We start from the raw sequence: 12,990 nt of genomic DNA, 5'->3' as shown, positions 1-12,990 counted from the left end.
CCAAGGGCTGGCTCAATCCTTCCTGGTTTGGAAGGACGTGGCCCAGTCTGTGTGTTTGTTCTGAGCAAAAGGTGGTGTGAGCTTTTAACCATAGAAAAAACCCTTGGTGGTAAGGTTTGAATTACTGTTCCGCATCTAGAGCCCTTGTTGGAGCTGGGGTGATCTCTGGTGAGGTTGTTAGCATGTATGTAGGATCTTTTATTGCTTTTAAAGTTTTCTCTATAATGCTTTCCCCTTGAGAATAAATTTGTTTGCTTAGAAAGAGTGGCGTGGTAACTTATAACACCATTGTCTATCTCAGGAGAAAAGTATAGCAGGTTGGCTTAGGCAGTCTGGCTTACTGGGGAATTCACAGTGTAGGTAGGGAACTGTGGAGCCCCAAAAAACCCCAATCAAGAGGGTGAGAGGTGTACATCTCCGCCCAAGAGAGGTGACAGCTGAGGAACTAGAAAACCTAAAAGCAGGTGTCCTTGCTGGGGGGTTACAAGTTCAAGGGTCCTGAATGAGACAGACTCCACTCCCCTTGGAATTTCTCTGGAGTTTAGTCTCAGGGACTTGCCTTAATCACCCGCCCTCCACAGGTTTTAGTTCCGGAAGGAGCTGCAGGAACTCTGCCCCCTGGAGTAGAACAGAGTCATACATAAACCATTCTTATAATGCAAGTTAATATAATGGTCCCAAAGATACTGCATGGGGTTGCGATATCTGTCACACCAGATCTTCTGAGTGTCTTATCTGTTGGACAATGCCACCTCTAAAACATTATTCTTAAAACTTGAACACATTAGAGTTTTTATTTTCATTATAAAATTACATAGAGTGGAAGGGAATGGAAAGAATATTGTCATTTTAGTCCAAAAGATGATTAAATTATTCATCAAAGCTGCTGAGAGAACTTTCTTCTCTCTAACATTCTCCCCATGGCGTCCTTCACCTCCTTGTTCCTCAGGCTGTAGATCAGGGGGTTCAGCATGGGGATCACCACTGTGTAGAACACAGAGATCACCTGGTCCCGCTCCAGTGAGGAGGTGGAACTGGGTTGCAAGTAGGTAAAGCACGTTGTCCCATAGAATATAGCTATGGCTGTCAGGTGGGAGGTGCAGGTGGAGAAGGCTTTGCGCCTGCCCTCGGAGGAGCGGATCCTCAGTATGGCAGCAGTAACATACAGATACGAGAAGAGGATGATCAGTATGGTAGTCAGTTGTATGGAACCAGCAAAGATAGAGAGCAGCATTTCATTGGTGTGAGTGTCGGTGCAGGAGAGCCGCATGAGCGGAAGGACATCACAAAAGTAATGATCGATTACATTGGGCCCACAGAAGGACAGCTGAAAGGTGCAGCTGGTAAACACTGTTGCATTTGCAACCCCAGCCATGTAGGAGCTAGCCAAGAGCCAGACGCAGGACCTCTTGGATATGGTGACCGTATAGAGCAGTGGATTACAGATGGCCACATAACGGTCATAGGCCATCACCGCAAGGAGGAAAGACTCAGTAGTGGCAAAGGCAAGAAAAAAGTACAGCTGTGCAGCACATCCAGCGTAGGAAATGGCCTTACTCTCCCTTGAGAGGCTCACCAGCACCCTGGGGGCGATGGATGAGGAGTAGCCAAGGTCAACGAGTGACAAGTTGCTGAGCAAGAGATACATGGGGGTGTGAAATCGGGAGTCCGTCCAGATTAGGGCAATCATCCCAAAATTCCCCAGCAAGGTGAGAACATAGATCACCAGAAATATGAGGAAGAGGGCAACCTGCAGTTCTGGATGGTCAGTGAATCCTGCAAGGATGAATTCAGCCACGGTAGTGTCATTTCCCTGGGCCACTGCTTCACATGGGCTTTGAGGAGAGACCTGCACAGAGGGAATTTCTGTAGAAATAAAAAACAGTGTGAGGACCTGGAATTCCGTACGATCAATGACAGCATTTTAGTCCATTTGAGACCCTTGTTTGCTGAAAGTAAGAATATTTTTTACCCATGTGTGCGTATCTCATTCTTTCTCTTTTGATGTGGACAATCTGCAAAGAGCAACTATTGGCATAAAACTGTAGCATAGTGCCGACTTGATTGCCAGAGGGTGAAGTTCACTGTTGGCTCAGTTGAAAAACCTTTCCCCCCCACAGCAGAAATCAAGAGAGTTTGCATTAGAGCTGGGTGGTTGGTTTTGGGTTTTTTTTGTTTTGTTTTTTGGTTCAGTGGCTGACCTGAAAAATCCCAAAATAACAGCAACTTGTTCCCTTCTCCCCCAAAATAAATCATTTCGTTGTCAGGTTTTTACCCTCTTCTCCCTTTTTTTTCAAGTTAAATCTAACAGATTTTTGGAAACAAAACGTCATTTCAAAACAAAACCTTGAAACACATTATTTCAAAAATGTCAAAATTGAAATAGTTCACCTTTTTATTTCAGAATAACTCCTTTGGAAGATTATTTCTGTGACCCTTACACTCCTAGTATTGTGTTGCCAGGGCTAACACTGTTGCTTTGGTGTGAATGATCCTTGGGGTCAATTCTGGTGCCTCCTCCTGGAAATCTCATAGGCATTATTAACCTCTACCCAGTGCAGGGCAGTTGCCGAACCTGTAAAGCTCAGACGATGAACTGGGATGTATACACTACCCATTGGGATCCCACAAGGTGGCCTCATACAAGGGGGTGAGAGGAGAAAAGACTCAGAGTTTGGGCGGACAGTTAATAACTACAGCACAGGAAATGAATCAAAAACATTCTGCTGTTATCTGCAGCACCATCCCTCTCCCCAGACACAGCCCAAGCCCAGGCTACAGCCGAGCGACACAAGGATTCACCTGCTGTGTACTGCTGGTGGGTCTGCACCCAGGGCTGCTCCTTAGATTCTGGATGTAGCAGCTTCAGCTGAAGGGGTTGTTTCCTACATAAGTAGCTCTCAGATCAGTTAGGAAGTTTTAGGTCAAAATTATACCTTTAAAGCGATTTTCCAGTGGATCGTGAGATTTTTCTTGCTGCTCGCAATAGGTTTTTACTCTTCCCCCCTCCCTCCACAGTGCTACACCCAGACAAAGCAAACCTACCCGCATAAGGATGAATCATTTATGTGATGGGTCCAAGAGATTCCCATCTGGAGGAAGGGCAGGGGGCTGATTTATATTCCCTTACAGTCTGTTGGGACCTTAAGTCTCTCCAGACTCGGACCGTCAGACAAACGAAGGAGCTTCAGCTATCTTCTTGTTGCTAGGGCCAAGTCTATTTGTGGAGAAGTGATTTGTATAACACCGTGCCAGGCCGTTGTGATGCGTGTCGGTAATTGGTCCCAGTGTGTCCCTAGATCGCTGAGACTGAGTGATTCAAAGCACTGGGAATGGAATATGGAGACTTTTCAATGCTAGGTGTTGTGCAGGTTGGACAGATTGGATGGCTCAAGAGATTGGGAATTATCTAGAGGTTCAGGGCTACATTGTGCTTTGATCACCTGCTCTGTATAAGGGGCAGTGCTTAACTACACCACCCCAGGAGGAGATCAGGGATTGAATTGTGACTCAGGTGCTGGAGCCGATCGCTACCCTCACTTATGTGGGCTCATTGAGACAGAGGGGAAGAGGCAATGCTCTGCCAACTTTCCACCCACCTGTGTGTCTGCTGTGCAGCCCCCACTTTCCCCATCGTGTCCCCTGCATAGGGTCAAGTCTGTGGGGTCCTGCTCCTCCTTGTGTGTGAATGACCCCCGTAGAGCTAGGCCAGGCTCTGGCTCTCAGAATGTATGTCTGTTTTGTTTAAGCATCCAAACTTTTCTGTGCACAGCAAACATCTGGAATCTATAACACTGGGCTGGCAATGAGCAAAAAGTGGGTGGCAAACACCCACTTTCTGGTGAAAGTCCCAGCACCTCTACTCCTGGTCTCAGTTGGACACTGAAAACACTAAGTCCATGTCTACACTGGTAATTGAAAGACAAAACTTTTGTCGTTCACAGGTACTTAACCTCCCCCCACCCCTCGAAAGACAAAAGTTTGCTGTGAGAGGTGCCTGTGTGAACGACCACGTTGTCGGCGGGAGCGCTCTCCTGTCAACAATGCAAATCCCACTCATTGGGGATAGAAGTATTTTGTTGGCAAAAGTGCCGACCAACAGTGTTCACACTGCCCAACTTTTAGCAACCCAGCCATGTCACTAAAAGCTGTACAGCATAGACATAGCCTAAGGCATAAAAATATATGTGGGTGTTTCAGAATCTTAAACCAACTCATGTCTGAATGTGGGGCTTAAAAAAGACGTGGAGTCTACGGGGGGGTCGATGGTTTGTTCTGGGTGGGGGGGTTGGAACAAGTTCACTCATATTTATAGGGAATATGTATTTAACATACACACAGAGAGGAACCAAATGTCGGAATGACTTTCATGCTGGATGAAGGAAAACAGAACAAGAAAGAACAAATGTAAGTCCTCAGGCGACAGCACAGTGGGTGTATGTCTTTGTCCTCAGTCACGTGATGCATCACCTCTGCCTTACAAAATAGCCGCTGCCTCTGCGGACAGCAGATTTCTTGATAGCAGAATCGTCAGGAGAGGGAGCAAGGGGGAGTTCATTCTCTCACTCTTCCGCAACTGCACCCAGGCTGCCTACCCGGGTCCCAGCCAGAGCCAGTTATCACTCTGTGGTTTCTTGGGTGGGTAGGGTGGGGATATAAATACCTGAACATTAGGAATTTCTGGGATTATCAAAGAAGCTTGAGGGAGTTTGTAGCCCAAACCTCCATTGGAATTCAATGGAAGTTGAGTTCCTAAGTCTCTTAGCTGAGCACAACTGAGACCAGCAACTCAACTTTCAAGATAACATCTTCCTCGGGGGAGAGGGGGAGGAATTAACCTATCATAGATTTTGCAGAGGGGTTTTGTTGAGGTCTAGCAGGCCTAGTGTTCAGGCTGCTGCCAAACTATCTCTCTGAGTTTTGGGATGGGTTTTCTGGGCAGCCTGGTGGGCCCAGCAGCCAAGTCACAGTTCATCACCTCCCCACTACCCCTAGATCCCTCTGAGGTCTCTGGGGGTGGATGGAGGAGAAGAAAAGGGTAGGGGTATCCAGGCTCTCCCTCTCCACCACGTCCTGCCCCAGGCCCAAGGGGGTAGAGGCAAGGGATGGCTCAGTCTCTCTTGACTCCTACTCAAGATCAGCCTCTCCTGAGCTGCTTCCTACATTTCCTGTTTTCCCTTCAGTTTGGGGCATGGCCCCAACCCTATGTTTACATGTCTCAGTAATTCAAAGCCTTAGCTTGGGGCAGGAGCGACTTCCTTCTGCTTCATTGCTGAAGCTGGTTTGTTATAGTTTGCTTGTTGCAAAGCTCAGAGAAACCTATGGGACACAGGACTATTCCCTCATTGATTCTAATGGGTTGTTGATTGTCATTATGACATTTGGATGGATTCCAGACCAGGGAGGGTCTGCGTCACCCCTGCCCTGCAACCTTGGGTGCCTTATAATGCCTTGCTGCTGTAGTTCCCACCTGGGCCACTCACAAATAGCCTTTGAGCATGCAAGTCACACCCTGTATGTCTGTGTACAGATACAGCCTGCTAGCACACTCCAGTCAAACTCTGGCTTCCACCAGCCTTGGTTACCACATTCAGGGTGAGCCCAACATTCTCTGAGTCCTAGATTTCCCCCCACCAAATGTGTATTCTGTACTGCCCTGTCCAACCTTGTCCTGGACAACTCAGATAACAAATCCCTGTAAGGATACAATATGCAAAAACTTGACATCCTAAATGGAGTTACCCACACAATTCACAACATTGGATTTATTTTGATAAAAGAACAAAAAAAGTTTATTTGAGTGCAAAGACATAGATTTTCAGTGACAACAAAAAATAAGGTGTTAAACTCAGAAATGGTTACAAGAAAAATAAAGATAAAAGACTTTCTCAACTTATCAAACCAGACTTGGTATAAAGTGAAGTTCTTACCACAAGTTCCCATAATCATTGCTGACCAAGTTTCAGATCAGGATCTGCATCCAAAGTCCATAGGTTGGTCGTCTTCGTCATCTTCATCTTCTTCGGTGGAAAAGAGAGAGATAACTTGGGAGTATTGGTGCCCTCACTTTTATAGTTCAGTCACACTTTGAAATTCTAGCCTTGGGATTCCTATCCTTAGAAACTTATTAGGACTTTTAAAGTAATAGTTCTGTAGATTTTGTAGCCTACCATCCATGGAAATAGCTTTTGATATGTGGTTAGCTCTATTCTCTTTTTTCAGATACTTGCAGCCTCTCAATAAGAAGTCTGTAGTAAGTCTTGGACACATTCCTCAAGGAATATATAACTTTCAGGGAGGAGATATGGAGAAGTGTGGCAATGGGCACTAATGCTTGTGATGATACAAGCTTCAATCCCATTCACATACCACCAATGTATTTGTTTTGGACTTTCATTCTCCTGAAATGTTGTCATTGTAATTTATGCCATTAGAGTTATTTCCATGTTAACTGTTGTGACTTCGCTTCAGAATATGCACATGGAAGAGGCAAAGAGGGACCGAGAAAAGATTAAATGGAACCACAAAGATCTGCAGTTAGGTCAAGAGAGAGAGACCTTTTGGTCAAGCAAGTAATTTTGGTAACAATATTCTCTTCTCTGAAATTTTGACCAGAGAGAGAAATTTCCAAGTCTGTGTGTTTAAGATTTACGTTGCTGTGTAAATCAAGAGTGGAACTCCTTTAATGATGCTGCAATGGTTATCACTATCAGCTCTAAACACAGCAATCTGTGTTCAAATCTCAGTGAGAACTAAAGATTTTATCCAATTATTTCGTTCAGAGAGAAGGTCAAGGTTTTTTGTAAATGAATGTCTAATGTAGGGCCTGGGTCCATATTTACTCACACAAATAACTGGCCTGATTAACAAAATGCTGAGAATCCAGAAGCTAACACAGATTTTTTTTAATTTTTTTTTTAGTCTCCTTGTGCCAGAACCATGTCTTTCTAGGTGTTCTGGTGAACCTCTTAAAACGTTGTCAATAATAATATGCTGTTGCAAGTTGTTTACATGTTCAATCATTGCAGGACTTCACTGAAAGCAGCTTTTTAATTATACTCAAAGAGTGTGTATTATTTTTAAAACATTAGGATTTCTAGTGTATTCTAAAGAACCATTGTAACAACTTTCCTAGGGTTGTGGTGAACTCTCTGTCACTGGAAATTTTTCAATAATTTATTTTTTTTCTAAAAAATATGCTGTAGTTAACATAGGAATTAATTGCTTGGGTTCTATATCTCTGACTAGCTTTCTGTGATAGATAGGAGGTCAGGATAGATGAGCTCATGGTTCCATCTCCCCTTAAAATGTATGAATAAGTTTCATTGGATTCCATATCGGTTCTTATATGGCCTTGCTCCTCTTAGGATCGAAACACCTCAATAAGTTCATTAAACAACATGACTAACATCTGTCAAATGTGGGGGGTTCTCTCTCTTTCGTCATTTAACCATAACTGCTGTTCCAGATCAGATCACTGTTTCTTTTGTCTGAAAGTCACCACCCACAGCTGCTTGAGAGGAAGGTGAAAGGAACAACCTGTTGGTGAATGATGAAATACGATGCTCATAGGAAAAGATTCCATCAAAACTGAGTCAGTAATTGGGTGTCTGGAACATTTTTAACAGTGGGGGTGCTGAAAGCCAGCCCCCTTACCCCTGTCCACCCCACCACTCCCCAGAGCTGGGCTATGAGCAGGGCCGTGTCTCATGGAGTGAGTGATCCGGATGGGGTAAGGGGGCCGAGGCTGGGGCCACAGCTGGAGGTGGGCATGGGGCTGGCAGCCAGGACTCCAAGGTGGGGCGGTATCAGTGACCTGGGGCACAAGCCCGGAAGTGGAGCCCCAGGCATGGGGCCAGCAGTGGAGTCCTCGGTGCAGGTAGGTCCCTGGGTGTGGGGGTGGAAACCTGGATCTTGGGCACTGTGCCGGCAGCCAGGACCCTGGGCGCAGAGTGGCATCTGGGACGCTGGGTGTGGGACAGCAGCTGGGACCCCTCAAAAACATGCGGGCATTGCAGCACCCCCTGTACCTCCAGTTCCCATGCCTGTGGGTGTTTTATACACTAAATAATAATTAACTTTTATACAAAGAGAAAAGAAAATTTCCTTAAAATTTAAATAGGTGTGTTTTCAATAATCTTACAAGCAGTATTATTAAAACATAACCAAGGCAGAAGTAGCAGAAAGATAGCAGCTTGAAGCTCTGAATTCAGAGGGAAACATTTGGACTTTCCCTAAAGAACTGAAATGAATAGACACAGATTTCCTGAAAATCCCTGGCAAATACTTACATTCCACCCCACTTCCCCCATGACATTGTAGAGCTTTCCCCATTCACATTTTTCATTTCACTCCAAATGTCACTTTTCTGCCCCATGGTCAATCTCATTGGGCCTTGTCATAAATATAAAGGGAAGGGTAAACACCTTTAAAATCCCTCCTGGCCTTAGGAAAAACCCTTTCACCTGTAAAGGGTTAAGAAGCTAGGATAACCTGGCTGGCACCTGACCAAAATACCAAGGAGGAGACAAGATACTTTCAAAAGCTGGAGGGGGGGGGGGGGGGGGAGAAAGGCTCTCTCTGCCTGTGTGATGCTTTTGCCGGAATCAGAACAGGAATGGAGTCTTAGAACTTAGTAAGTAATCTAGCTAGATATGCGTTAGATTCTGATTTCTTTAAATGGCTGAGAAAATAAGCTGTGCTGAATGGAATGGATATTCCTGTTTTTGTGTCTTTTTGTAACTTAAGGTTTTGCCTAGAGGAATTCTCTATGTTTTGAATCTAATTACCCTGTAAGGTATGTACCATCCTGATTTTACCGAGGTGATTCTTTTACTTTTTCTTCTATTAAAATTCTTTTAGGAACCTGATTGCTTTTTCATTGTTCTTAAGATCCAAGGGTTTGGGTCTGTGTTCACCGATGCAAATTTGTGAGGATTTTTATCAAGCCTTCCCCAGGAAAGGGGGTGTAGGGTTTGGGGAGGATTTTTGGGGGAAACATGTTTCCAAGCAGGCTCTTTCCAAGTTATATATCTGTTAGACGCTTGGCGGTGACAGCAATAAAGTCCAAGGGAAAAAGGAAAATAGTTTGTACCTTGGGGAAGTTTTAACCTAAGCTGGTAAAAATAAGCTTAGGAGGTTTTCATGAAGATCCCCACATCTGTACCCTAGAGTTCAGAGTGGGGAAGGAACCTTGACAGGTCCACAGAAGGTTAACTGTACAGACAGGAGAGTCTGAACCATGGAATGCACAAAGTCCCCCACCCATGAAGCCACCACCAGCTGCACACCTCCTTGTTTATAATGGCCGTATAATGGAGGGATTTGCAGATCGCAATGTAACGATCAAACACCATCACTGTGAGGAAGAAACTGAACAGCTGTGCTATGCAGCCAGCAAAGGAGATGGTTCTCCTCTCAACAAGCAAGTCTGCGATCAGCTTTGGGGCTGTAACCGAGGGATAGCAGATGTCTACGAAGGACAGGAAGCTCAGGAAGAAATACACAGGGGAGTTCAGACACTCACTGCACTTTATGGTGACAATGATGAGCAGATTTCCCAGTACGATAAGTATATAGAAAAGTAAAAACAGCACAAAACACACTCGCTGTAACTTCTGATCCTGGGAGAATCCCAACAGAATGAATTCAGACACATTGTTTGTATTCTCCATGTATTCGGGATAGGAGACGACTTTAAGGTGCTGAATAAAATCACCTGTCAAGACACAGATTAAGGCATATCATCAATAAAAAAGTCATTGTTGATTACTCTCATAGTGAATATTGAGCTGTATTAACCAAATAAATAGATTTTGACCAAAAGTAAACCAATATCAATATTCCACTCAAAGAACACTAGAAGTTGATGGTCAACTCAATATGAAAAGCTAAGATATATGAACATGTATTGCAGTTTATTTCTATTGTATTGTTATATACGCTCACTAAGCCTATTGTTCAACTGTGTTCTTTTAAACAGGAAGAATAGCCTTCTCACATTGGGACTGAGATGTTCCACTGAAGAGGCCATGTTTGAAAATTGGTGCATGAATATTTTCATCGGAAATCTCTGGAAATCTCTGTTATAGCCATGAATATGATTTGTATATTAAAGCTTTAAAGGGGAATAAGATAAATGTACATTAGAAAATTGCTTTTTCGTATTTTACCTCTGGTAACTCAAGCAGAAGTTCAGTTTATTATCATCAGAATTCAGACACTGTTAGCACACATTGCTCCAGACCTCTATTGTTCATTTCTGAAGAGGTAAATGATAAAAACTCATCACATGTTTGTTTTCTCATCAGTCATGATCCAGGATTATCTTCTTGAGTGTAACAATCAGAAAATATTGATTTCTCTTGCCACGGACATCAGGATTTAGTTTCTCATGGGAACATACCATATTGATTGAGGAAACTGCACATCTGTCAATATTCACTTCAAGGAACTATAAACCAGTGTTTCCTAAGCCTTAAATATGGAAAGCATTCATACTAAAAGAGAATGACAACAGAGGAAACCTTTTCTCTAAAATGCCTACTGAATATTGTTAGTTTAACTATCATCTTTCTACACATCACATTTTTTTCATTTCACTCTCAAAGTCACTTTTCTACTCTATAATTTGAAAAGGTGGTGTGAAATTTTCATACAAAAGTTGTTAGCGAAGTGCACGTCGTGAGGCATTGCTCCATGTGCTCATTCTGAAATTCTCCCTGAAAAGAGGTGAGGGTGACCTTCAGGACCACTGGCTGAAAGTCTTAAAATTTTTAAAAATACTTCAAGAATATTTCAAAAAATGTAAGAAACAAAAACAGCCAGGAAAAATGAAAACTTTCAGTGAGCTTTTTTGTGAAAATTTCCACACACAACTTCCCTCCATTTTTTCAAACAACTATGGAGCTGGTTGTATTGTCCCAGATTTAAGGGGGTGGGGTGTACCCCAGATTTTGATCAAGCTAATTGCAACCATATTGTCTGCATTCAGCCACTGTGAATTAATAAAATAGAACATCACATAGTTAAGAGTTAATTTGAACAAGCAGGGCTTCTGGAGGCAAAGTCAAATGTTCACTACACATTTGCAGTTTCTGCTAATCAGAATGGGAGGAGGGGAGAAAAGAGTCAACAAATTGAGACTGAAAGAAAATAAGTTGATGAGGACTTTGCATTTTGGCGCCTTTAATATAGACGCTTATTATGACTAAGATTGTTAGGAATGTTTGTTGATAAGTAATTTATTGAAGTTAGGAGAGGTAATGACCCAGTAGGGGTCACTATGAGCTATGCGTTTGGTAAACGTTAGTTATAAAAACACTAGATAAAAAAGTGTACTTTACAGCAGCTTTCTGAAGCTGTCCTGGGAGATCATTTTTCTGACCCCATACTCCCTGGCAGGGAAGTGACTGGCCATCACGGACATGCTGCAAATTTCTCAATACCATCTCAGATTCTACGTATTTATTTTGGATGTTCTAAACCTATTGCTTATGTCTGTGTGTGCTTAAATCTAATACATCATAGTTTGAGATAAGAGCAAGCTTACTTGTATTAATCTTTCATCAGACAGAATTGCTGTGTTCCCATTGATTTATTCCTGACATTGCCTGGGCTGAAACAGTTACGTTACCACTGCTTTGGGTTCTGAAAACCCTGGGTAACCATTGAAATGTCATGCATTTTTAATTTAAATAAATAAAATAATTTGTTGGGGGAAAATAACAATTGTCTTCTGGCACAGTTCAGGGCAACTGCCCCTGTATTCCCCTTCTGTGGTCCAGAAAGTGCCCCGACTCTTAGATTTATGGCTCCCTACCTGTCACCTCTCTCAGATGTGGACAAGGTGTCCCTCCCCTTTCTGACCAAAATCTTCCAGGCTGTAAAGTTCCCTGCCTATACTGTGAATTCCCCAGCAAGTGAGATTCCATGAGCCAGCCTGCTTTACTTTTCTCCTCAGAGATAGAAAACAGTATAATTGTCATAGTTATCACACAGATCTTTCTAAGCAAGCACATTTATCCTTAAGGTAAAAGTGTTACACAGAAAACAAATTAAAACAATAAAAGAATCTACGCACCCACTAAAAAGCTTTCCAGAGATCACTGCCCACCCTCTCAACTCCAATAAGGGCTTTGGCAGGTGACAATCCTTCTAACCCTTCCCTAAGTGCTGGGGGCCCTCCCCTTGGACAGAAGTTCTGTGCATTTGCTGGATCAGAAAGGTGGCCCTGAGTCAGTTTAAACTCAGGTTATTGATCCAAAAGCCCTTTCTTTGTCTGTTGATCTCTGAAAATTCTGAGAGAATTTGTCTAATTACCTCCCACTGGAGCGCTGTAGTCCCCTCTGCCATGCAATTCCATATATTCACTGGCCTACAATGTTACATAAACTTATTACAGTAAGCTCTCCCCAAAAATATGGCAGGAAATTGCCATACCTGTCAGACATTCCCCTTGTTCTATTTTTATATTTTTAACAGTGTGTGGTCTGTGATATGCAGGAAATTAGACTATCTGATAGTTGCCTTCTGGCCTTAAACTCTACAAATTAGTTATTTATTATTATCATTATTTTATTTTAGTATTTTATTATTTGAAAAACGTATAGTAAAATACCCCAGAGAGTTTGCAATTAGATCCATGTGATTTGGCTCCTGCTCCAATATACAGCCTTCATTCTTACTGTTCTTATTTGTATTAATGCGGGCACCTAGGAGCCCACCAGCACCCCATTGTGCTAGGTGCTCTACACATAGACACAACAGAGAGACAGTCCTGGCCTCAAAGAGTTTGCAGTCTAAGACAGGAGTCCACAGATGTTAGACAGGTGGGGCAGTACGAGAAAACAGACACAACACTGGGCAGTTGTCTCAATAAAACAGTAGCCTAATCATTGTCAAGTTTCTGGAGACAGTGAGAGCAAACGTGAGTTTTCAGGAGGGACTGGAAGGAGGATAGTGAGAAAGCTTTGTGACTATCTCTAGGGA

At 43.2% G+C, this 12,990-nt stretch overlaps 1 protein-coding gene across 1 annotated transcript; it reads right to left on the bottom strand.

Moving 5' to 3' along the window:
- Positions 1-877: 877 nt before the first annotated feature.
- LOC119564990 (olfactory receptor 1052-like) lies at positions 878-3,901 on the bottom strand. The gene is made up of 2 exons (XM_037888747.1): positions 3,893-3,901; positions 878-1,813 (listed from the first exon to the last, which is right to left on the bottom strand). The coding sequence occupies exons 1-2, from the start codon at positions 3,899-3,901 to the stop codon at positions 878-880; spliced, it is 945 nt and encodes a 314-aa protein (XP_037744675.1).
- Between the last annotated feature and the right edge of the window lie 9,089 nt (positions 3,902-12,990).

The sequence above is a fragment of the Chelonia mydas genome, unplaced genomic scaffold (genome assembly GCF_015237465.2).
Source record: "Chelonia mydas isolate rCheMyd1 unplaced genomic scaffold, rCheMyd1.pri.v2 scaffold_48_arrow_ctg1, whole genome shotgun sequence".
Lineage (NCBI taxonomy): Eukaryota > Metazoa > Chordata > Testudines > Cheloniidae > Chelonia > Chelonia mydas.
The sequence above is the reverse complement of the archived record's forward strand: the minus strand, read 5'-3'. Positions and strand labels throughout refer to the sequence as shown.